A 24,315-nucleotide genomic window follows, 5' to 3' on the forward strand; every position below is an offset into this window, starting at 1 on the left:
ACATGAACACACCCACTCTGCTTAGATATCCAGTGGATAAAGTGGTATTGCTCAAAGTGATCAACTCTGGCTGGTGTTGGGATACAAATCACTTTAGTACTGAATGCAGAGGTAGTGAAATGCTGTTACCAATGTTGTTGTCATTATTGTATGAATGAAGGGGAGCAGAACTATGCTTAACCTGTCCCAAATGAGGGGGTCCACCCTTAGCTGAAAGGACCTTGTTAAGCCAGGAGCTTGAATGCCAGAGCCCTGTGAAAGTAAGAGAGGTGGGGACAGGTGTCCCAGCCACGAGGTGTGGCCTCTCTCTAAGGGTCCACCGTCTGGTTTAACCTGTTCCTCTCCACTGTTCAATGACAGAGCTAAACAGGCTTCATTAGGAACCTCTTTGTTATGTTAAAGTGCTCAAATGAGAGCTGAAATCACCTGACATGGGGCAATGTTTCTGCCCAGCCTGCAAAGAGCTGAAAATTACTAAGAGACTGAACTGCAGCAGTCACAGCAGATGAGGCAGGTGGCAGCAGAAGGTGGCTGACAGTCAACCGGAGAACAAGTGGGCTGGTGAGGCAGTGAGCAGAATGTGCAACTGGCAAGGCAACACGTGGCCGGTGAGGAACCACAGCTGGCGGGGCAGCCAGGCGGCAAGGAGCCGCATCTGGCAGGTTGGCCAGCCAGAGCAAGTGCAAGCAAGGTGCCTTCTTCCCCAGGTGGGAGGTGAACTCACACAGACACATCTCTAAACCCTGGGCCCTCTCTGACCAAGGATAACCACTGTGAGTGAGTATGGTGAGGGAGCAGTGAGGGGCACAGAAAAGGAACTGTTGGTTGTAGAACTCAAGAACATGAGGTGGAAGGCTCTGCCCCACACACTCTGGGGTGGGTATCCTGCCCATAGTTTTATGATTATGAATCCTGCTTGTGGCATTCTCCCTGATTAATGTCGGATGACTTCCCTTCTTTCATTAAACGTTTCTTTTCTACCCTCAGACTCTGTGCTTGCGAGTGGCGAAGTATTGCCTGTGGTATATAATTTTCCCAGGTCACTGGGTGGGGGCTCAAGCCAGTTCTGTGTTGTATTGTTGAAAAGGAACCCCTAGATATTGAATCCGGCCATGGTTGCTGCCAGCTCCACCTGGCAGAAGGGTTACACTAATAATAATAATGCTTTGTATTTCCTGTATCTTTCATCAGAGGAATGTCGTCAGACGTCACCAGTGTGGTGCTCTGCTCTGTCCAATGTTGATAACAGTCGGCTGAGTGGGTGTGTTCCCTCTATGTGCTGGCCTGGCTCTGCGCAGATAGCTGGCACAGCAGACCCCAAGAGAAACCCCAATGACCACAGATGCCGATAAGGTACAAAGGCACCCGTCCAGGTTTATTGCCAAACGAAACACAGTCTCTAGCTCCCTGGATCAGCTGTCTACAGTTCCGCTAGTACATATGTGCTCCCTGACAATGGACTGGCTCAGTCAGTGGTGGGATTTACCACTGCCCCCCAGGCCAGACAAAGACAACCCCTCAGAGGTCCATTTTTATACACAGGTACAAACAAGTTACACCTCACTCCTGACGTATTGAGGTACGACCCCTCTACATGTCATGGTGCCGCCTATTACCTTGTACATGTTGGTTCAAGCAAAACAACTCTATCCATCATATCCTTTTAACCCTGTCTTTAGGATGGGTCAGCATGTTCCTGTTATCTGAGGGGGAATGTGCTTGTGCTGGAGTGTTCTGGTACCATGCTGGCACGTGTTTACATCACTTGTGCCCAGTAGCTTTTAGGTATGTGTGTTTTTGCAGCATCAGCCCTCTTCATGCCGTATTCTGTGAGCAGGACCTGCTTCTTGCTCACAGCTTAACTTTGTTTTATATTAGCAAAGTCTTGCCCATTACTTTAGCTCAGGCCTTAGGGCTCATACCAGGCCTCTGAAAAAAGGACTACAAAGCATTTTACAAACTTTCATGAATTCTCCAACCATCCCATGCCACCTTCTGAGGGGCAAGAGTAAAGTGCTTGGCCAAGGCCACAAAATAAGCCATGGCAAAGCCAGTGGTATAGGCTGGGTTAAACCTCTATGGAGCTAGTGGGTGTAACCACCTCCTTCATTTAAGATAGTATTAAGAAACGGTTAAGAGCCTTTATAGCAGCCCCCACTCCAAACACAGGCACATGCAAGTCTGCCCTGGAAATAGAACTATATGGGCAGAGGGCTTTGCTGGTGATCTTTTGGGGTCAAGGGATGTGTATGTGAGAGAGAGAGAGAGAGAGAGAGAGAGAGAGAGAGAGAGAGAGAGATTGAGATGAGACAAGGCGAGAAAGCACACAGAAACTGACAGAGCTACACACACAGCCTGGACAAGTACAGTGGGGAGCTGGCTAAAAGAGGCTTGGGGCTATAATCAAAAAATCTATCTCTGGTTGTTTGGTTCCTGCGGTGTTCATGGAATCAGGACTTTGTAACTACACAAGATTGCATCAAAGGGCCCCTGCCTCCAGCTGGAACAGCTTACAAGACCCCAATTTGTGGCTAGCTACTTGGGTCACAAGGGATGGCACTGGAAATGGGTTCCAGGAGTCATGATTTCCAGCTGTCTCTCATAGCCAGAATGCTATGCTCTCCGCCAGAGCTGGGAATGGAATCCAAGACTCCTGAGATCCTGCTCTAGCTAGCAGACTATACTCCCTTGCCAAGGACCCCAGACTTCCAGCTCCCTGACCTAACCTGACCCTACTCCCTCCCAGAGTTTGACATGGGAGTCTTGTCTCACAGGACTCCCGCTATACCACACTGCCCAGTGAATCCAGAGTCTCTTGCCATGGCTACACAGGTGTAAAGTAAGTTACACGGACAACTACAGTATCTTTCAAGTGCAAATGCTCTCCCCCTTTAACTGTCACCACCTGCAATCTTGTTGCTTCCGAGCAGCAGCCCTGGCAGCACCAGTAATAGCATGAAGTCTTTTTTCCCCTGTTACCAACAGGCAAAACATCCTAAAATATTAATACACATTTCAGAATTGCCACTCTCCTCACTATGCCTCACTGCATGTTTCTTTTGTACCCTGCCAGCACCGTGTGCTAGATCAAAACGAAACAGGACATGCTGTCAATCCACTGAGGAAGTTACACAGCTGCAGCTGCTAGGAGACACATGTTGAAAGAGACAAGGCCAGCAAGTCAATGCACCACTGGTGGGAAGACTCTCAGGAAAGACGCCCCTCAAAATGGTGAGCATTGGCACATGGTGCATCACTTCCTTTGCCAGGCACTTTTCCAGAGGAACAGAGCCCAAACTTTGTAACACTGGGCTGATAGTGTCCTACACCTTGTTACACATGAATGCAAAAGGCCGGGTTTCCCCTGGGGTAAATCCACTAAGCCAGTGGAGCAACAGCAGGGGCAAATCTGGCCTCCTGATCTGTTCAGATTCTTGTTCACTTTCTCGGGACAATCCTGCTGAGCAACGCACTAGGGTATTTCTGACCCTGTCGCCCCGTATTAGTGCGTGGCTCCTCTTAAAAAGTGTCGTGCCTGCTGGAGTGCAGCAGGATGAGTTTATCTGAGAGGCTCAGGAGGAAGATGTAAGAGAGAAAAGATTTTCCTGTCACTTGGCTTGAGGTCTAGAATAAAACAAGCAGGCCAAACAGCTTTTCCCAAAGCTGGGACTGGATGGCTCAACCATTTGGGATACAGAGCCAGTGGCCTCCGGGTTGGAATTAAGCCCATGTTCTAGTGAGCAACCAAAAGCTCTTAGCATCCAAGAGCTGTCCAGGGCCCAGTCTGCTCTGTTTCAGCCCAGCCCCCGGTGGACAAGCATCCATGCGATCAGCAGAAAGTGGCTCTCTCAGCAGAGAGCCAAACTAACAAGATCGAGAGGCATGAGCTGAGGACAAGGTGGAGGAAGGCTGGGCCACCATATTGACAAGATTGGGTACATGGCTACACATCTTTCTGTGGCTAGCCAGGCTGTAAAGCCATGCAGCCAGCGTCTGTCACCAGTGCCACATTCACTGGCCCTTTAAAATATTTAAAGGGAAAAATAATACAAACTGGACAAGCACAAACCCTAAGAAAAACGCTCCTACTCCAGTAAACGCAGCATTTTACTAGGGGCCAGGAGCCAAGAGAACATTACCCATAGGCTACCAGAATTAGCAGGAAAAGAATAGGAGTACAGGAAAAGAATGGATCAGAACCATTAAGCAGCTGATCTAAAGTCAATGGGTGGGGGAGGGTCTTTTTATTGACTTCAATGGCTTTTGGATCAGGCCTTAAGGAACAGACTGTCACATGAATTCACGCACTGCCAGTAGGTGCTGATGCTTTGACAAGATGGCCATTGGCATCGCACGGGGAGCTGAGCATATCGGAAGATCTGGCCTTTATTTAGCTCCCTTGATGGAAGCGAAGCTCATTGGGAAAAAGTCTGACATCTGCCACATACAAAATAGCACTGAGAAGGTCCTTCAGACCAATGGGGCTGATCACTTAGCCACAGGGAGCAGCAGAAAGCATGCAAGAGCTGGGTGGAGGAAGCAGCCCTCGGAGCTGTGGCGAGCATGCTGCTGAGAAAGCTGAGGGGATCGTGGGAAAAGAAAGCCCAAGCAGATAACTTCCCGTGTCTGCATTAAGCCAGCTGTGGCAGTTTCGATCTCGGGTGGTTACGGTCGTCTCAGATCGCTGGGCACCTAGCTGATGAAATCCTCCTGCATGGGGATTTTTTTTTTCTTTTGGTTTCTTAAAGGTGACTCACAAAGGAGAAAAAAATAGGGCTTGTTGTGGCACTTTTGCTGCTTTCAGAAGAAATACCAGAAGGGATTCAGACATCATCTCCCCTGAAGAACTTGCTGGGCAGCTGGAGAACTGGGAGTATTATAACACTACAGATACCAAGGGGTAACATCAGGGTCACCAAGAGAAGAAAGGATTTTTAGTCGGTGTCTCAAAACAACAACAACAAAGTGCATAATGGCTATTGAACTGAAAACCCGGGGAGCAAAGCTTCATGGTAAGGGCTCAGCATCTCGCCCCCCGACTCCGTTCAGGGATGAGAAAGCGATACGCACGCATCTCTGAGGCATCCAAGAAGTTCTCCATCAAAAACAGGGAAGGCAAAAAAAATAAAATAAGCAGCAGCAGAAAGACACCCTTGCAGATCATTTTACTACGTCATATAAAAAGGTGGGGAAACGGCACAGATCCATTTTCTTTTTCTTTGGCAAATCATCGTTACCAACAGAGTCTGAGCAATACATGCCTGGGAGACAGAAATGCAGCACCCAGAGAGATGAAGAGGTTGGGTTGCCCAGTGGTTAGGGCAAATAGCGGCTCACACCAGCACCACTCTGACTCCACCTCCTGCCAAGGCTTCCATCTCTCATCAAGATCTGCTCTTGTTCCTTTCAAAGAGGAAGAGGAGGGCTGGGCTGTGGCTCACCAGAGGATTCTAGCTGTCCACAAAGGAAGCGCTTAGAGACACTGTGTCTGTCTGCCTGTCTCTGCGTGAGACATCAGAACTCCTGGCGTGTCTCTCATATACCCACGCAACCCCACCAAACTCACGAAGGTTGCCCAAGTTGTGAGGGCAAGATTTGGACTTTAATGTTTTCTACAGCAATTTTCTTGTGACTCTGGGTTGTAATGCCTGGTTAAAATCCCTTCCAACCCTTTTATTGGAACTCTGGAACGGCTGATTTAGAGGCAGACATCACAAGATCCATCCCAGGTTTTATACAAGACCCTACTGCACATTGGGATTGGACACTTTGGGATTGGGATTATTGCGTCAACTGGATCAGCAGCAATGTGGGCTGCATTCAGGGAGGTGTGTGGGCTAGTGACTAGAGCAGGGCTCCGGGAGAATTCTGGATTCTGTTCCCACTTCTGCCACTGAATCACTTTGTGGCCCCAGGCAACTCACTTCACCTCACTATGCCTCAGGTCCTCCACCTGTTGTGGTGGGATAATAATTCCCTACCTTGCAGGAGTGTTTGAAAGGTTAATTAATGTCTGTAAAACATGGTGGAGCCTCTTGGATCAAAGGGGAAAGTTACATACTCTTTACCATAACACTTCAACTAGCAGAAGAAGGTCTAACATGACCCAAGGGTTGGAAGCTGAAGCTAGATGAATTAAGACGGGAAATGAGGCATACATTTTTAACTGTGAGAGTTATGAACCATTGGATGAATTTACCAAAGGTCATGGTGGATTCTCCATCCCTGGAAATTTTTAAATCAAGATTAGATGTTTTTCTACAAGAAAATCCTCCAGGAATGATTTTGGGGCAGTTCTCTGGCCTGTGCTATACAGGACGTCAGACTAGATGAATCTATGAAGAGTGAATAAAGAAGAATTCAGTGACCCTGAGAGCTCTTTACCTTAGACTGATAGGCTAAGACTTTCAGAGGCGATGCGTGATTCAGAGTGCCTGACTTGCCAGACGTTGAGGACGGCTGATTTTCACAGCGCAAGTGCTCAGCACTTTCTAAACCTGGCCTTTTCAGGTGTGTCAAGTTGGGCACCCAAAGAAAAATTGTAGGACCTCAAACAAAATTAATACTTTCAAACCAATGAACATACTTTTCTACGGCCGGGTGGGATAATTGTGATCATCTAGCAGCCTGACCTGCATAACACAGGCCACAGAATCTCACCCAGGGAGTCCTCCAGTAGACTTAGTCTTCCCTGCTATGTAAGCAACACCATCAATCCCAATAACTACCAACTGAACTAGAGCCTCTCTCATTACTGAGCCTGAGTGTGGTCATTTCAAGCTCCCTGTGACCTGGGACCCATCAGGATGGATTTCACTTGGGGTTTATTCTGACCTTTATCCCATGACCAACATCATCCAGGATGCTGAAGTTGAGGGGTTTTCTGTAGTAAGCTTCCAGGGGTTCCTGATATGTTGGATAGATGATTTTCTGATAGTGGGGGGGCCTCTTGCAGACTGTCAGCGTTCCAATCTCTCGACGAGCCACTTTCTCCTTGTGCACGTCTACCATCTGCAGAGAGAGACAATCACCAACCATCACCTTCCCCGCCAGGGCTTTTCCTCTTGGAGGAACCTCAAACCCCCATAGTTATTCCACTAAGAGGCATGAGTTTCTCTATCTGAAATTCGTAGGGCTCCAGAAGCACTCTTCCCCCTAAACGAGAGGCTCTTGTGTGGAGACCACAGGCCTGGGAGCCAGGACTCCTGGGTCCTCTTCCCAGCTCTGCAATGGTCCTTAAGTCCCAACCCCTCTCAGTGCCTCAGTTTCTCCATCTATAAAGTTGGAGGTGGAGGGGGCAGGGAAGGATTGCTGCCTCCCAAGGAGGGGTGGTGAAACTTAATGAGGGCTTGCTCCTGAACTCCATGATGCAGTTCCTACACTTTAATGCTGCAGGATCAGGCATGTGGGGCAGATGCTCAGCTGAGGTAAATGGACACAGCTCCAATGACCTCAATAGAGCTACACCAATTTACGCCTGCTGATGATCTGGCTCTTCATGTTCAGAAAGTTCTTTGAGAGCCTCACTAAACACAAGCAAAGGCCCAGCTCTTCGCAGCATTTAATCCATTCCTCTGCCGTTTCCTGAGCAGGTTTCCCCCCCCTCCCCAATTATTTTTCTCCAGCTAACAGGAAAGTTACCAGGCAACTTTCACGCACAGGAAAAGGGCTGGCTGTCACTGAATTCTCCACACGCATCCGTAGACTCCAAGAGGATAAGGATGGGGGTGGGGGAGCAGTCAGATACACACGGTCTTGCTGGGCAGAGAGTCAAACCCTTCAGTCAGCTATGGGGCCGTCTTTCCTGTGCAGTAAGGGACAGAGCCCACACAAAGTTAGCAGCTCGCTATTCCATGTGTCAAAATGAACAGGGCTCCTGGGACCAATTCCTGCAGGGCTTTCCTGCTTGTGGGGCAAAGGGATCTTCGTGCCATTTGCCTGCGTTGCAGGATATGCACATGGGCTCGAAAACTGCCATCGCTTAAGTACCAGCGCAGATTCTCAGGAGGTGCAGAGCACCCACGACTCCATTCAAACTCAGTGGGAGCTGCAAACGGTCAGCCCCTGTGAAAATCAGGCCCCACTGTCTCCCCAAAGGGATCTGGGGCACTTTGAAGGATCACCAATTATTCTTCGTGCTATGACAGCACCTAAGTGGCTTGATCGGGATGACAGCCTCACTGTGCTTGGCCCAGATATATAGAGGACAGCTGTAGCTCCACCAATAGGAATGACTGCAGGCTGTAAGTGTGGAGCGGGGCATGTGCAGTAGAAATCCCTCACATGCGGGTATCAAACCCGGCTTGAGCCAACAGCAGGATCTGAGCCCCAGACCTTCAGCACTAAAAACACGAGCCTCTACCACATGAGCTAAAGGAGCACTTTCATCAGCTGCTAATATAAACCTCTTCTGTGGACCAACCCCTAGCCCGGTGTCAAAGATCCACACGTTTAGCGTGGCCTACCTGTGTGCAGCACAAAAGTCATAGACGGCGGGTGAGGAGTCGGAGATTATGTCTACGCTACAATCAGAGGTGTGATTGCTGCACAAGTAGACACACCAGAGCCTGCGGTGATCTAGCGGGCTCACATAACAAGTGAAGCTGCGGCAGCATGGGCATATACTCAAGCAGTTAGCCCATGTGGCTGCAGCTTCTTTGCTGTTGTTATTCACCATCTAGATCAAAGCTAGCTCGGGGATGTCTACATGTGCTGTAGTCCCACTGCTGACTGCAGTGTAGACGTACCCAGGGTGAACCAACCCCATTGTCTCTAGGCATTTCCCACCCACCTGCGCAATGCAGCAGACGTTGGCTTCCATCTGGTGGAGTTCAGCTGCATGAAGGTCCAACATTTGAAGGACGCTGCTGGCTAGGTTGCTGACCTGGTACGCAATGCTAGCCAAGGACTGGGCACTGTAAGCCATGGTCTCCTCCAGGGCTTTCCTCTTGTCTGTTGCCTGGAACAGAAAACAAAAATGTTTGTGAGTCACCCTGGCCAGACTCTGACACCATTCTGATGGCGCAGTATAAGAACCCAACCGAACGGAAGAGCCAGGAGACTGGCGTGGTCTCAGGGTCCACAGGCTTCTTTGACATTCTACCACTATAATCTTTAAGATGTTTTGTACTGGAGAGGCTCAGGGACTCGGGACTTGGATACCAGCCCTTTGGTATCTAGGCCAACAGTTCTGGTGTCTCAAGAGGAGATCAAAGAGGCCAGTTTTCGTTTACATGGGAATGAAGAGCTGGTGTAAGGTGCAGGAGTGGACCGCTCTGAAGACTACTTGCCCTGGGGATAAACACAGCATGGGTCATGTCAGTGCAGACTCCTTCTCCTCCCAGTACTATCCCCAGCTGACATGCCTAGATGCTGCTCTGGAGAAACTGCCCTCTATCTCCATGGGCCATTTGTTCCTGGCTTCTCTTCTAAGACAGCCAACCAGGGAGCCAAATGTGACATGGACACTTGGACCTAGGAACTAATCTACGACCACCAACTCAATTCACACAGCCTGCCAATCAGCCTTCAGCTGTCAGTGGTGTAACAGACTGGCTACTATCTATGTGAACCACTGTCCTCTGCTGGATGGATCAGAACTGCTCAACTGTATGTGTCATAAGCCCTCTACTGTCATAGAACATAAGAACGGCCATACTGGGTCAGACCAAAGGTCCATCTAGCCTAGTATCCTGTCTTCCGACAGTGGCCAATGCCAGGTGCCCCAGAGGGAATGAACAAGTAATTATTGAGTGATCCACTCCCTGTCACTCATTCCCAGCTTCTGGCAAAGAGAGGCTAGGGACACCATCCCTGCCCATCCTGGCTAATAGCTATTGATGGACCTATCCTCCATGAATTTATCTAGTTCTTTTTTGAACCCTGTTATACTCTTGGCCTTCACAACATCCTCTGGCAAAGAGTTCCACTGTCTGACTATGCATTGTGCGAAGAAATACTTCCTTTTGTTTGTTTTAAACCTGCTGCCTATTAATTTCATTTGGTGACCCCTAGTTCTTGTGCTATGAGGAGTAAATGACATGTCCTGATTTACTTTCTCCACACCAGTCATGATTTTATAGACCTCTATCATATCCCTCCTTAGTCATCTCTTTTTCAAACTGAAAAGTCCCAGTTTTATTAATCTCTCCTCATATGGCAGCCATACCAGACCCCTCATCATTTTTGTTGCCCTTTTCTGAACCTTTCCCAATTCCAATACATCTTTTTTGAGAGGAGGCGACCACATCTACACAATATTCAAGCTGTGGGCATATCATGAATTTATATAGAGGCAATATGATATTTTCTGTCTTATTATCAATCCCTTTCTTAATGATTCCCAACATTCTGTTTGCTTCTTTGACTGCCGCTGCACATTGAATGGATGTTTTCAGAGAACGATCCACAATGACTCCAAGATGTCTTTCTTGAGTGAAATGCATCCGATGAAGTGAGCTGTAGCTCACGAAAGCTTATGCTCAAATAAATTTGTTAGTCTCTAAGGTGCCACAAGTACTCCTTTTCTTTTTGCGAATACAGACTAACACGGCTGCTACTCTGAAACCTTTCTTGAGTGGTAACTGCTAATTTAGACCCCATCATTTTATATGTATAATTGGTATTATGTTTTCCAATGTGCATTACTTTGCACATGGAAATTCCCCTTTAGTTCAAAGGTTAAATGCCTGCTTGTTTTGGAGCAGGAAAATCCCATGTTCTATCCCCAGCATCACTTTGAAGTTCTGAGAGGCCGGAGTTTGAGACAACAATGAACTCCTAAGCAACCTTGGATTTGTTACAATGATTTCCAATCAGGGCCAGAAGCAGAGCTGAAAGGTCCCATAGCCCAGCCCCAGCTCACTAGCGTGATTCTTTTTACAAGGAGCAAACCAGGTGATGTCCCTGCTCAATTAGACTCCGAGGAGGATAGTTCATAGCTGGCAAAGGGTGGGGCTCTCAGGAAGCGGAGCCAACTGACTCTGTGAAGAGACAGCGTCTTTTAATTGGCGTCGGACTTAATTTTAAGATGTTTCCTTCTGCTTTCCAAATGGATCAAACTTCCCTCAGCTGCGTCAACAGAACAAGAGCAGGTCACTGACACCCATTACTCAGGGACACTTGTCTCTGCCTGAAACTGCACCACTATTTCCCTCCAGCCCCACCCTGGCCTTGGCAGGAGGATATAGGCAGCTGTTAATCCCTGTTTCCCAGTATTGTATCTGTACTGGTCCCAGCATATTAGAGAGACAAGGTGGGTGAGGGAATATCTTATATGGCACCAACGTCTGAAGAAGGCCTGAAGAAGAGCTCTGTGTAGCCCGACAGCTTGTCTCTTTCATCACCAGAAGTTGGTGCCATAAAAGATATTCCCTTGCTTGCCTTGTCTTGCTGTTACTCTGGACAGGGACACCAGGGTGTTCTCACTTGGGAAGGGGAAACAAAACACCTAGGCTACGTCTACACTACGACCTATGTCGGCAAAACTTATGTCGCACAGGGGTGTGAATATTCCACCGACATAAATGTTTGTGTACATGGTGCTATGTCAGTGGGAGAGCTTCTCCTGCAGACATAGCTACTGCCGTGCATGGACATGGTTTTTTTTATGCCAATGGGAGAGCTCTCTCCTTCTGGCATAGAGTGTTTTCACCAGGCACACCACAGCTGTATTGGTACAGCTGTGACCCTGTACCTATAGACATGGCCCAAGAATCCTGCAACCCGAGCCCAGGACATGCTGGAAATGGATCTTCTGTTCCAGATGACCTGGGTGGAAATGAATGAAGGCTTGATGCCATCAATGGTGAGCCTCCCATTGACTTTAATGGGCTTTGGATCAGGCTGTAAAACCCCCATGTTCTGTGGGAACTGAAGGGAACAAACCAGGAGTCTTAGGTAGGCTACAGCATTGTTTGCCCATTGCTGTGTCACTGCAAGCTGTCCTCTTCTCAAGCTAAGCAGGGTCAGGTAAGCTTAATTATTAGATGCAATCCTCTCGGGAAACCCTCAGCAGTGCTAGCCATTTGGTAGATAATGTTTTCTGAGTCAGTGTGTGGTCACGGTGTTATCACACCTCCGGGGCTGGGGGTGCTGATTTTCACAGAAGAAATAAAACCAAGCAGCTGGCCACCTGTGGTCACTCAAGATTCACTTCAGTCATTGCCGTTTTCACAACAGCGCAAGTGCTACCCTTGGTGTCCTGCCCAAATTCTAGCTCGAACAATTACATTCTGTGTATTGACAGGTTTCAGAGTAGCAGCCGTGTTAGTCTGTATTCGCAAAAAGAAAAAGAGTACTTGTGGCATCTTAGAGACTAACAAATTTATTAGAGCATAAGCTTTCGTGAGCTACAGCTCACTTCATCGAGTAGCTGTAGCTCACGAAAGCTTATGCTCTAATAAATTTCATTCATTCATTCATCCTACTCATTTCCATTTCATTCATATTGAAATTCCACCTCTATTTTCAACTGGACACATTGTGATTCTTCTCTTTGTGCCCTGAATGGTTGTGTGGTGCCACCTGCGTTCCACCCCAAAAGTGGCTGCATTTCAGAGTGACTAGTTTAATCCCTCAAACTAAGAGTTTGTACAGCCCTTTAGAATCCACATGGACCAAAGATGGTTAAGACACACTGGACTTTGACTCCGCACACCAGGATTAAAATCTTACTTCTGCCAGAGACTCCCTGTACCTCAGTTTCCTACCTATAAAATCAGGATAATGCTCCCCTTGTTTATTTGAAGTGTAACTGCTTTGTTAGAACACCCCTCAACGAGAGCCCTGATCTCATCTGAGGCTGCTAGGTGCTACCACAATGCAAAGGAAATAAGAATAGATACCAAGATCGTTCTCCACTCCCATCTGGAGAAGGGAAGGAGATGGGTTTTAATTCCCAGGTTGCACATAGAAGGATAACGCTGCAATTTCTTCAATGAAGCAGTCACAGAAGAAGACAGCTGCTCACCCAAGAGCTATCACTGAAGCATTGTGGCAGTGACTAAGTCAGGAACTGCAAAGCCGATGCTGCTGCTTGCGGCTCTTGGGGGTTCTGCTATTTCACAGGTGCATGAGCTGAACACAGAGTTTCAGCTTTTACCTCTGTGTTTCCTGACACATGATTCTTGGTGTCACCATGCGGAACAATCCCCATCCCACTGAATCTCAAACCCCTCCCGCCCCAGTTGTATGTGAATAATTGGTCACTCTTCCCCTTTAAAAACCTATTTAGAAATTAACAAAGGGAAAACGTTATTAGGGTGAATCTAGTCTTTATTGCCATATAGTACAGCGCTTATACTTACAGATCATCAGGGTGGGTTGTCATTAAGACTGGATGTGGAGACAGAAGATCCAGGTTCACTCCCCAGCTCTGCCACCCACACACCCTGTGACCTTGGTCACATCACTTCACCTGCCTGTACCTTAGTTCCCCATCAGTAAATGGGGGTAACACTTTCTACTTAGCTAAGCTCATTGAGCTCTAAAAAGGAAAATTGCTATATAAGAGCTACATATTATTATTGTGCTAGGCGCTGTGCAAACACACAGGGCTTGTCTTCACTATAGAAAAAGGTTTGTCCTTCACTCGAGTTAGCTAGTGCCTAATGAAGAGAAGGCAGATGCTATGTCTCACAGACATTTGCAGGTCAAGTTGAAGACCAGGCTTCCCTGGGATCGGATTTGAGTGAAGAACATACCTTTCCCCCCTATGCCCTACCACAGTGAAGACATGGTCTCTCTGCACATCAGAGCTTACAATCTAAGGACACAAAAGACACCAAGGCACAGCAGATGGAGTGGTTTCTCTAAGATGACTGAGACCAGAATCCAGGTCTTCCAAGTCCTGGTCTCTCCAAAGGTAAGATGATTTTCTTTCCTTCTTTTTTTTACTCTGCACAGACAGCAATGTCTGATCCTTTGCACAAGAGTCTCCGAAGTTTTCATGCCCCTAACAGCATGCCCAAGATCTTTGCACCTGCAGCCTCATGATTCTGCCCCTCCTGGGCACATGACCATTCAACTTAGGGGAAGCCCACCACATGCCCAGCACACATTCTCCCCAGCCCCTGAAGACCCGCTGCAGCGCCATGGAGCTCAGGGTGGTGTGTGGGGGCAGAGAGCACGCACCTACCTGCATGTAGTTGTTCTCACAGTAGTCAGCCACTTTGTGAAGTTTGCTGTAATTCTCCCTCAGGACTTGCCTGGCAGAGGGGATTTCATGCTGCTGAAGTTTCTGCAGTTCAGACATGCTGCTGCTTTGCTCTGTTCCCACTTCCTTCTCTGAGAGAGCTGCTGTCCTAGCCTGAGGTTTTGAACCTTGCAGCTCTCAGACACGCTGGTGTAGTCATTGGCTGGGGAGGAGCTCAGACACACTTCAACTGCCTTCAGCAGCAGTGAACCTTTTCCTTTGCATTTCACATAGAGAATGGAGGACCTCAGTCATCTGCCTCAGATTCACTATGCACTGGTCACTTGCCCAGCCATCCTGGGGGTTAATTCAAAGACCACTTTGACTTCCATCCCCTAACACCCTGCTAACCACCCTTGGTTCCTTGCATCCCAGCCCCTGATCTGGAGGCTGACTCATACAACGAGAAACGAAGGTGATCGGAATAACTCAGGAAACTTAGGACTTGCCAGGAGAGGAAACTATTATTTTAGCCCTGGGTCTGTTTACTAATTGCTACAAATGGGTTCCCACGTTCTGTAGGACAGAGGGATTGCAACACGCACTGGGCTGCAGCAAGGGGGAAGCTGGTGTCGAACCATTGGTCTGATCCTCTTGGGGAATGGGTGGATTGAAGAGAAGCAACGGAGACAGGGATACGGAGACGGCCACCAGACATGCTCATGGGAAGCTCTGGGGACCAGGCGAGAGAAAAGCAGCAGTGATAAAGGATATGAGTCATGTTCCTGCTGGCAGAAAAGTAAGTGGGCAATGGAAAAGGAAGCATTTCCAAGAAGAACCCAGCAGCTAGGAAGCTAAACTATCAGGCAACAGTAGGTTCCTTAGGCGTCGACTCGTGTCCCATTCTGGCCATCTGCTTGAGGCATTTGTTCCTGTGTTCATAGCTGAACCTAGATGCCATGATCAGTGTTACTCAGTGTAAATTAAGTCCATTACTTCTTGTCCTTCCTTTAGTGGACATGAAGAACAATTGATCACTGTCCTCTTTATAACAGCCCTCAACATATCTGAAGGGTTTCATTGGGTTCCCCTGTCCGTTTTTTTTTTCTCAAGACTGAACATGGCCAGTTTGTTTAATCTTTCCTCACAAGTCAGGTTTTCCAATCCTTTTATCACTTGTGTTGCTCTCCTCTGAACTCTCTTCAATTTGCCTGTATCCTTCCTAGGGTGCAGTGTCCAGAATGAGACACAGTACTCTAGCTGAGGCCTCACCAGTGCTGAGTAAAGCAAGACAATTACCTAACACATTTTACATACAACACCCCTGTTAATATGCCCCAGAATGACATTAGACTTTTTAACAACTGCAGCACATTGTTCACTCATATTCAGTTTGTGATTCACTATAACCCCCAGATCCTTTTCAGCAGGACAACCACCTAGGCAGTTATTCCCCATTTTATAGTTATCATTTGATTTTTTTCTTTCCTAAGTGAAATATTTGGCCTGTGTCTTCATTGAATTTCATCTCGTTGAATTCAGGCCAATTGTCCAATTTGTCAAGGTCATTTTGAATTCTTATCCTGTACTCCAAAGCGCTTGCGACCCCTCCCGGCTTGGTGTGATCCACACATTTTATACGCATACTCTCCACTCCATGATCCAAGTAATTAATGAACATATTGAACAGTACCAAACTTAGGACTGACCCTTGTGCCCCAAGATCCCACTACATAAGCCCTCCCAATTAGGTTGTTTTGGCATGATTTGTTCTTGACAAATCCATATTGGTTATTCCTTATAACTCTATTATCCTCTAGATGCTTACAAACTGATTGTTTAATAACTTGTTCTAGTATCTTTCCAGGTATCAATGTCAGACTGGTCTATAATTCCCTGGGTCCTATTTGTTCCCCATTTTAAAGATAGATACTATGTTTGTCTTTCTCCAGCACTCTGGGACCTCAACCATCATCCACAAATTCTGAAAGACAATTGCTAACAGTTCTGAGATTACTTCAACTAATTCCTTAAGTAGTGTAGGGTGAATTTCTTCAGGCCCTTCTGACTTGATCTAAATCTAACTTATCTAAATATTCTTTACCCTGATCTTTCCCTCTTTTGGCTTGCATTCCCTTCCCCTTCTTGTTGATATACATTGTGTTGAGGTTCTAATCTCATTAACCTTTTCAGTGAGCCTGACTGCTTGTGATGAAATCCATGGAAATTTAACTTTTACCTTGATTTCCAAAGGCAGCAGAGGTAGGCCAAACAGAAAAAGACTTTGGTGCCTAACTCCCATTCAAATCAATGGGACTTAGGCACCATCTTGAATGCCACCCTAAATGCTTCTGCAGATCCCTCTTATGTCTCAAGTGCAGGAGCCCTCCTACTTGCTTTTGCCATGCCAGATCAGTAAGTAGATGCAACTCCATTCTCAGTCGGTCTCAGCCTTTGGCTGCTCTTCTGCTGAAGGGGAAGGGCTGCAGACAAGGGAGAGATCACTGCTTCTCCCTGGGGGCAGTTGGGGAAGGAGGTCACAAGTTTCAGGACTTGTCCACACATGAAAATTAATCCAGAATAAGGTAGGGTGTGAATTTAAAGCAGATTAAGACCATCCACACATGGAGATAATCAAGAGTAGCTATTCTGGAATAGCTCCCTGTGTAGACAAGCCCTCAGGGTATGTCTACACTACAGCTGCTACAGCAGAACTACAGTGCAGTAGCTGTGCCGCAGCATAGATGCCTCTGACATCAATAGAAGATGTTTTTTCATCAATGTAGTTAATTGGAGAGGTGGTAGCTAGATCAATGGAAGAATCCTTCTGTCAACCTATCCGTGTCTACACAGGGAGTCAGTCTCCTATCTACAGAAGAAGCAGTGCAAACTTTTTCCCATGCTGCCTTACCAGCATTCCTCAGTCCTGGCTTGGAGGAGGCAAAAAAGGCCCACTCGATCCTTACTTCCCTCTGCGGAGACCACCAACAATGGTTGTGTGTGGGAGTAGGAGAAGGGAGGGCAGTTTAGATTACTGACCGCTGCTCACCAGGAACTTGATTCAGACTCACCAAGCTCAGTTCACAAAGTGACTGAGCAGCCTTCAGGCAGCAGTGGGTCAAGATGGCCCTAGGACAAAATCCCAGATAACTTAGCCTATTGTGCCCATCTCTAGCAATTCTTTTCACTCATGACCAGCCTGGACTAGAAGCTGGTCACATGAGCACTCTGGGGCCTCTTGGAAATCCGACTTCCAAGCTTTTGGAGGTGCTTTCTAGACTGCCCTTATGTAGCATAAGGTGAGCAAGGTAACGGCTTTCATTGAACCCACACAGCTACAAAAACTCTGCCAACAACCAAGGAAGATCTCGAATTTTGCTGCCTGAAATAGAAATGCCACAACATGAAGAAAAAGGAAGCATTACTTCCGATTACCTCATCCACCTCTCTCTAATATCCTGGGACCAACACTCAAGCAGCATGTTAGTTGCCAGCTATGAAATTATTGATCAGCTTTAAAATCTGCCTCTGCAGCCCCCTGTCTGGTTACCCTGGGTTTTGAGGTTAATGCCTGACACCTGATCAACTTAATAAACTGAGTTTATTACCAGATTAGGAACTGAAGACATCTGCTCCATTGGCCATCTGGTAAGTCTGAAGGAGTCTTCAAGAGGGAAGCAGAACGAGAGAGCAGAGGCCATCCTCTCAGCAGCCTGTACAGATGTATCTCTAAAACTTCTCAGCATTTCGGAAAGGAAAAAGCCTTCACTCCAGTAGGTAAGTTTCCTTCATTTCCTCAGAGCATAGGCTGTTTTGCGGCAGCGTTCATTCGTGTCACTGTGCTCCAGGCTGTGTCCTGGCTTCTCTTCAAATCCTCGCTTTTCCTTGGTTTATCACTCAGGTGTCAATGGGTTGCAGGTCGGCATGAAAGTGTAACAGTCTGAGCTATGGAATTTGACAGTATTTATATACCACTCTAGGTAGAGGAAGCTAGGGCGAGACATATTGAATATTTCTATTGCAGTGCATTATAGAGAGTGCACTCTTACGAAGTGATGGAGCAAAAAAAAAATGGCAATAACAGTGCTAGCCATATACAGGAAGAATCACAGCATGTGTATGTTAAAATGAATCCATTCAGCTTTATACTTAGATACATTTTGCACTCAGACTCCAAACGTGTTTTGATTCTAAATATGAAACTGATTAATCCATCATGTGGGCCACTTAATTTTAGTATTCTGAATAACATTTAAAAAAAAAGACACTATGTAAAAGACATCACTCTTGCTTAAAAAGTCTCTCTGAACTAGACCCAAACATCAGACCAGTTGCAGCCACGCTTATTCTTGCCAGAAGCCTTACTGAATACTGCTAAGATAATAATGATATTTCACTCACATCACTTATTCTAAAGATTCCTCATTCTTTTCCAAACCTTAATTTATTCACAGATTCCATATCCCCTGTTCTATTTCCATAAACAGGATTCTGTTTTATGTGGAGTTGCTTAACTAATTGCATCTGCTATCTCCCAGCTTATAAATAATAAAGATCAGAAGTATAGTCTAAATACTCAGAACAAGATCAATTTCTCTGGACAGTTCAAAATATCCTTATAGTGCTGTTTCCTTTTAATACTTTTGCAAGTTAATTGTTAAATTATTGCAAATTAAAGCAAAATTGCCAAAAATATATATATATATAAACCCTGAAAGCATTAGAGATATTTAAGTTTTGGCTTAAACTGACAAAGGCCAGGGGAAAAAAAATCAGAATAATACTTCATTTGTTTTCCCCATCCACATCAACTATGAAACTAGTTTCAGACTCCAAGGGCCAGAACTTCAGCTGATGTAAATCAGCACAGACCCATTGACTTCCAGGGAGTTATGCGGCTTTACTCTGGTTGAAAATCCAGCCCACAGCATTTTGAGAGATATTCAGTAATTAAATATACCAGATGAACTAAGGACAGTATTTCAGTTAGATCCAGGAAGTTGTGTTCAAGTTGCTTTTTATACAATGAAAGCACAGATAATGGTTTGGGCTAGGACAGACAGCCAGGACTCCTGGGTCCCATGGCCAACGCTGCCACTGACTTGCTTTGTGACCATGAGCAAGTGACTAGAGCTGTTTGATTTTCAGGTCACCAAGTCTGTAAAATGGGGATAATACTTACCTATTCCACAGGGGCATTATGTCACTTAACTAATTAATGTTCATAAAGCGCTTTGGGACTCTTGGATGGAAGGTGCTAGAGAAGGGCAAAGTATTAGAATTTAGCTGGAATTTAGCAACCTGGTAACAAACCTATCCAGAGGAATAGGGTTTGAGAAAAATCGCTCCCTTTCAGTGTAGTATGCTCTGAGTTCAGAAAGATGCAGTTAGCGATTAGAGCATTCTCTTAATTTAAGATAAATGGGCAATTCTAGGCAATATCCAGGCTCAAGTCATTGAATCCTCTTAAAGCTGCCTGGTAATAGAGGTTCAGGATCAGGTTGAAGGCACATATGGCAGTAAGGAGTCTAACACTTACTAAAAGTCAAAGGTAGGTAGATGCCTAATTGCCATTTGTGCCTGTGAAAAATCTCGCACCTAATATATATATATTGAATCGGGGGGGAGGGTGTTAATATCAGTCTACATCCTCCACTAGTGTAAATCAGCATCAAGCCATTAGTAGTTCTTCTGGGTAACAAAATATCCAGTTATAGTTTAAAAAAAAAAAAAGCTTTGAAAGATCTATTAACCCTCATGCTTCAGGGCATCAGCCTAGCTACTGGGAGGTCAGGAAGACTCTCTCTGGTAGCAGCTAATCCCGTAACTGCCCACTGCAGGTTTTCTTACACCTTCCCCTAGTACTGGTCACAGCTGGTGAGGATATTGGACTAGATGGACAACTAGTCTGATCTAAGGTGGAAATTCCTATGTTATCTAAACCAGCATAGCACCATTGGCTCTAATAGAACTCTGCTGAGGATCTGCTTATATCTTCTATTTGGAATGCTGAAGAAATTCAAGGATTTTCCATACCAGCTCAGAATGGGGAAACAGATAGATAGCCTTAGTGTGTCTCCAGGCCCCAACTGACTTCACTGAGTCCTAAGAGAAGCTAAACTGTTGATCATGCCTGCTTTTCGGCTGCCTTAGGAGAAGCATTTCCAGAAGATGTATGTAAATGAGTAACAGGGCTTCCACTCTGGTTGCAGAGCAACATGGCTCAAGATCTCACAGAAAAAGAACTGCTGAAGATGGAACTTGACCAGCTGAAAAAGGAAGTGAAGAATGAAAGGGAAATGGCAAGTATTTCTATTAGGGTCTAAGCACAATGGGATAAATTAATCTCATCTAGAGTAACCATCTAGACCAACGTTCATACCAGGCAAAGTGTGCCCCAATTTAAGGTCTTCAATTAAATCTCAAATTCAAAACCAGTGGCTTAGTTTTCACATTTCCACGATAAAGATAGGATTTAGCCTTGTGTTTTACTTGTCAGGATTGCAAATTTCAGGCTTCTAGTGCATACGAAAAGGCTAGAGGAAAGGACAATTAGTGAGAGCACAAAGAGAAAATGATTTGGGCCCAGATCTCAAAGGTACTTAGGTGCCTGACTCCCACTGAAATCAATGAGGCATGAGGATCTTGGTCCCTGAGTATATGGAACACAGTCTTCTCCGGCTGCCATTTGAGTATTTAAAGACAGATGGAAAACAGCAGTTTGCCAACACAGCCCAATCATGTGCCAAGTGCCCTCAACTCCTGTTACAGTCTATGGGAGAAGAGGGCACTCAGCACAAAGAAGGATTGGTCTCACAGGGCTAGGTTTTTAGGAGTTTAGCCTCATCTTGACATTCAGCACTCAACACATCACAATCTTTTGAAAAATCTGGCCCACAGTGTCTGTTACTGCTCAGAAAGCCTGGCCCAGCTCCATTGAAGTCCATGGGAGCTTGCAAGATCCTGCCACTGACTTCAATGATAGCAGGATCAGGCCCAAACTGATGGAGAATGACATTAGAGTTAAGACACTTGTATGCAATGTTCCACTTGGTTTAAAAAAAAAGGTTAAGGGGCAGGAGAACTAGTTTGTATAGGAGACCCCATAAAATAATCTAGTTGTATCATGCAGAGAAGACAAAGTCAGGTGCTAGAGAAGACAAAATCCTGCACTGGCGGTGGGATGAGATGGACTAGATGACTGAAAAGTCTTAGCCAGTTTCCATCTTGTACCATTAAATTACTACAGTATAACCCAGCTGAATTAACATGGCCAGAGTTCTTAAAACAGGAGCAGGGGTAGCAATGCGGTCTCTCTGCATGGAATTAATTGGCTATTTCATTGGGCCAGTGTTGCTATTCTACTCTATATAGGTTTTTATAGCACACTCATCACCAGAGTATCTGAGTACCTTCCTGTAGTGCATTAAGCAACGTGACTACATATCTGTCACGTGTTTATTCTCTTATCCTCTCCCCAGAGGGAGAAGTATGTGTAGGGGAATGTCATGCTTTGCTAAGGTTTTTGGTTTATTTGTTAAATATATCTCTGTTGCTACACGTTTACACTAGAGAAGGCAAGGTCAAAAAAATGTGCTTTGCACTTGGAGCGAAAAGTGATGAGGCCTGTTCTAGCCCTGAGTGCCCGTGGGAATTCATTACATAGTCTCGGACCAGCCCTGAAGAAGGTTCTGTCTCCCATACAGATGAGTTTTTACCTTTATTGTTGAGGGTTCCATAGTGCCAGAGGAGCGAAGTTGTTGACTCCTCCTGGTGTTGAGTACTCTCAGCTCCAGTGAGCCTTTACTGGCTTGCTGAGGGTTCTCAGCACCATGCCCCGGGGCTCTGGGAAATTCCTGTGGCTGATCCAGGGAAGTGGCCTGCTTCAGAAAAATAATTCCCATCGAGGTACAAAATTCAGAGAGGGATTGGACATTTATATGGATAACAAGACTATTCAGAGTTAGAACAGTTAATGCTAAGAAACGGGTTCGGTAAGGATCTAAGACTGCATGCTCCAAAATCTTCAGCCAATCTCTAACAATTAGGGGCTAGGATGACTCCAACATAGGGAGAGGCTTCATGCACCTTCTTATGAATCATCTGGCACTCACCACTGTCCTGTCTCCAACAGTGGAGTAGAGGGACCATGAGTCTGATACAGTCTGGCCAATCCTATGTAATGAGATCTCTTTATCATAACCTAAGAAGAGATTCTTCTTTCTCTCCAGGTCTCCAAGACGGGCAAAGAGCTCAAGGAGTATATAGAATCCATGGCAGCAGACGACCCTCTTTTGAAAGGTGTTCCTGAGGATAAGAACCCTTTTAAGGAGAAGGGAGGCTGTATAATTAGTTGATCCCCACCACTCACAGACAAACTTCGGACCCTTTTCTCCTACAAAACCAAGACTGTGAGAATTTTGCTTACCACTGTAGCGTGATCTTTCCATTGGGTGGGGCAGCCCTTTTGAAATGGAGCACATCTATGAGAGGAAAAAAGGGGATATTGGAGATGTACTTAAATTTAGCAGCAAGAAGGCAGCCTTCTTCTCTAGGCCCTCACAGCTGATTTCCATTTAATTTAATATACATACACATTTGTTGAACTCGCTGCATTTCTATCAATCAACACTTAAATCAGGCATTAAGAAAACCCTGAGACTATAAAGCTTAACTTCAGATTTGACCTCTCTAGCACAAGGTGGAAGTCAATTCCACTTGACTTGTTGGGTGACTGTGAGCAAGTCACTTAATCTCTGTGACAGAGTTTCCCCACCTGTAAAACAGGGATAATAATGCTTGCTCACCTTTGGCAAAGTACGTAGTTTCAAAGGTGCTAAGTATTATTATAACTATCACGCCCAAGGATTTTAAGGGACCTGATAAATTGACATATTTACTCTGTCCACATTCCAGGCTACCAGTTACTTGGATGTTGCTCCTTTATTCATTACATTATTTGGGGAGAGACCCCCCAACCCCACCCCATCTGCATCCAGCAATGCGCTCAGAGCACTATGCAAGAACAAATATTTAATACAGATGTAATTTAACCATTTAAAACACAAACACCCTCTTAGAATACAAATTGAGTCTGGTGTGGGGTATGCAGGAGAGGAAGATAATGAGGAGCCAATAATGACAGGTTTCAGAGTAGCAGCCGTGTTAGTCTGTATTCGCAAAAAGAAAAGGAGTACTTGTGGCACCTTAGAGACTAACAAATTTATTAGAGCATAAGCTTTCGTGAGCTACAGCATGCATCCGATGAAGTGAGCTGTAGCTCACGAAAGCTTATGCTCTAATAAATGTGTTAGTCTCTAAGGTGCCACAAGTACTCCTTTTCTTTAAGGAGCCAATAGTAAGCATTGACGGGGAAGGCACCACGAAGAAATGTTTGCAGGGAGATTTTTTAGAAGTGGGGAATGATCTAGGCCTCAATTCCAGATCTTAAGAGCTGCCACTGTGATAACTTGGCCATCTGCCAGCCTGAAATGTGCAGCATTTTCCTATATGGCACACAAGTGAGCTAAGTTTGCAAGCGACTTGTTCAGAGCCCTCTTCTCCCTGCCTTTCCTCCCCCCCCCCCATCTTCTCTGAGGCTGGGCAGATTCCTTTAAAGCAGGAGAGAGCAGTGAGGACCTGGTGGATGTTGGGAGCTGAGCTGGAACTATGGTTGTTTTGACCATCATTTTAATTTTGGCATTCACCTGTGTTCATGTCGGTAACAGCCAGAGTCCTCTGCTCACCTCTTGGGAGTCTGAAGGCCTGTGGATTAACCAAACTGAGGGAATGTGGGTGAGGGAGAAGGGGGAGGGGAAGCAAGATGATGACAGGAAGGCTCAGAGCTGTGGAAATGGGACATATCCTAGGGGTGAAAGGCACCATCTGCTCAAACCTAGCCTGGGATGATAGTGGGAGTTATTCCTCAGATTGCAGTTCCACGGATTGGGTGGTATTAGCGGGTGAATCTCAGTCAAATCCCCAGTGGTCAAGTACCCCTAAGCTGCCCCACATTTAGCACTAACTTGCTAACAGGCTCAGCACTAAATGAGCTATAGTGTGAGACTGAGCCTCCTACAACAGATTTGAGGCATTGGCAGGGCAGCATGAGGCACTCACCTTGCCACCTCCCATGCTGTTACCCGTCCAACAGATGAAGTATATCCGTCTGCAACCACCAA

General features: G+C 46.1%; 2 protein-coding genes across 6 annotated transcripts in view; one reads left to right on the top strand and one right to left on the bottom strand.

The window, feature by feature from the left end:
* The window catches only part of ABI3 (ABI family member 3), a 30,652-nt gene extending 6,337 nt beyond the window's left edge, over positions 1–24,315 (bottom strand). Inside the window, exons 1-5 of one of the 4 annotated variants that reach the window (XM_043503310.1) lie at positions 24,254–24,315; positions 22,563–22,617; positions 20,268–20,403; positions 8,792–8,959; positions 6,835–7,011 (exon numbers count right to left, since the gene is read on the bottom strand). In XM_043503310.1, the coding sequence (XP_043359245.1) occupies positions 6,835–7,011; positions 8,792–8,959; positions 20,268–20,354 (432 nt within the window). In that variant the 5' untranslated portion in view covers positions 20,355–20,403; positions 22,563–22,617; positions 24,254–24,315. Of the gene's footprint in view, positions 1–6,834; positions 7,012–8,791; positions 8,960–14,137; positions 14,586–20,267; positions 20,413–21,852; positions 22,121–22,562; positions 22,618–24,253 lie in introns of those variants that run through there. The other 3 variants (XM_043503308.1, XM_043503311.1, XM_038385579.2) reach the window with 3 other exon arrangements.
* On the top strand, positions 89–23,197 carry GNGT2 (G protein subunit gamma transducin 2). 2 transcript variants are annotated; one of them, XM_043503313.1, is made up of 5 exons: positions 89–773; positions 1,192–1,353; positions 3,074–3,231; positions 20,341–20,436; positions 22,366–23,197. In XM_043503313.1, exons 3-5 carry the CDS (start codon positions 3,229–3,231, stop codon positions 22,489–22,491), a joined length of 225 nt encoding a protein of 74 aa, XP_043359248.1. In that variant the 5' UTR covers positions 89–773; positions 1,192–1,353; positions 3,074–3,228; the 3' UTR covers positions 22,492–23,197. The 2 variants fall into 2 exon arrangements, with proteins under 2 accessions (XP_043359248.1, XP_043359249.1); XM_043503314.1 differs by lacking the exons at positions 89–773; positions 1,192–1,353 and adding an exon at positions 2,187–2,235.

The sequence above is a fragment of the Dermochelys coriacea genome, chromosome 27, assembly GCF_009764565.3.
Source record: "Dermochelys coriacea isolate rDerCor1 chromosome 27, rDerCor1.pri.v4, whole genome shotgun sequence".
NCBI lineage: Eukaryota > Metazoa > Chordata > Testudines > Dermochelyidae > Dermochelys > Dermochelys coriacea.

What these genes read in the sequence shown, in the direction of transcription:
- GNGT2 (XM_043503313.1), top strand. An exon ending in TGAAGAATGAAAGGGAAATG is followed by an intron (nt 20,437 to 22,365) that starts GCAAGTATTTCT and finishes CTTTCTCTCCAG; the next exon opens with GTCTCCAAGACGGGCAAAGA.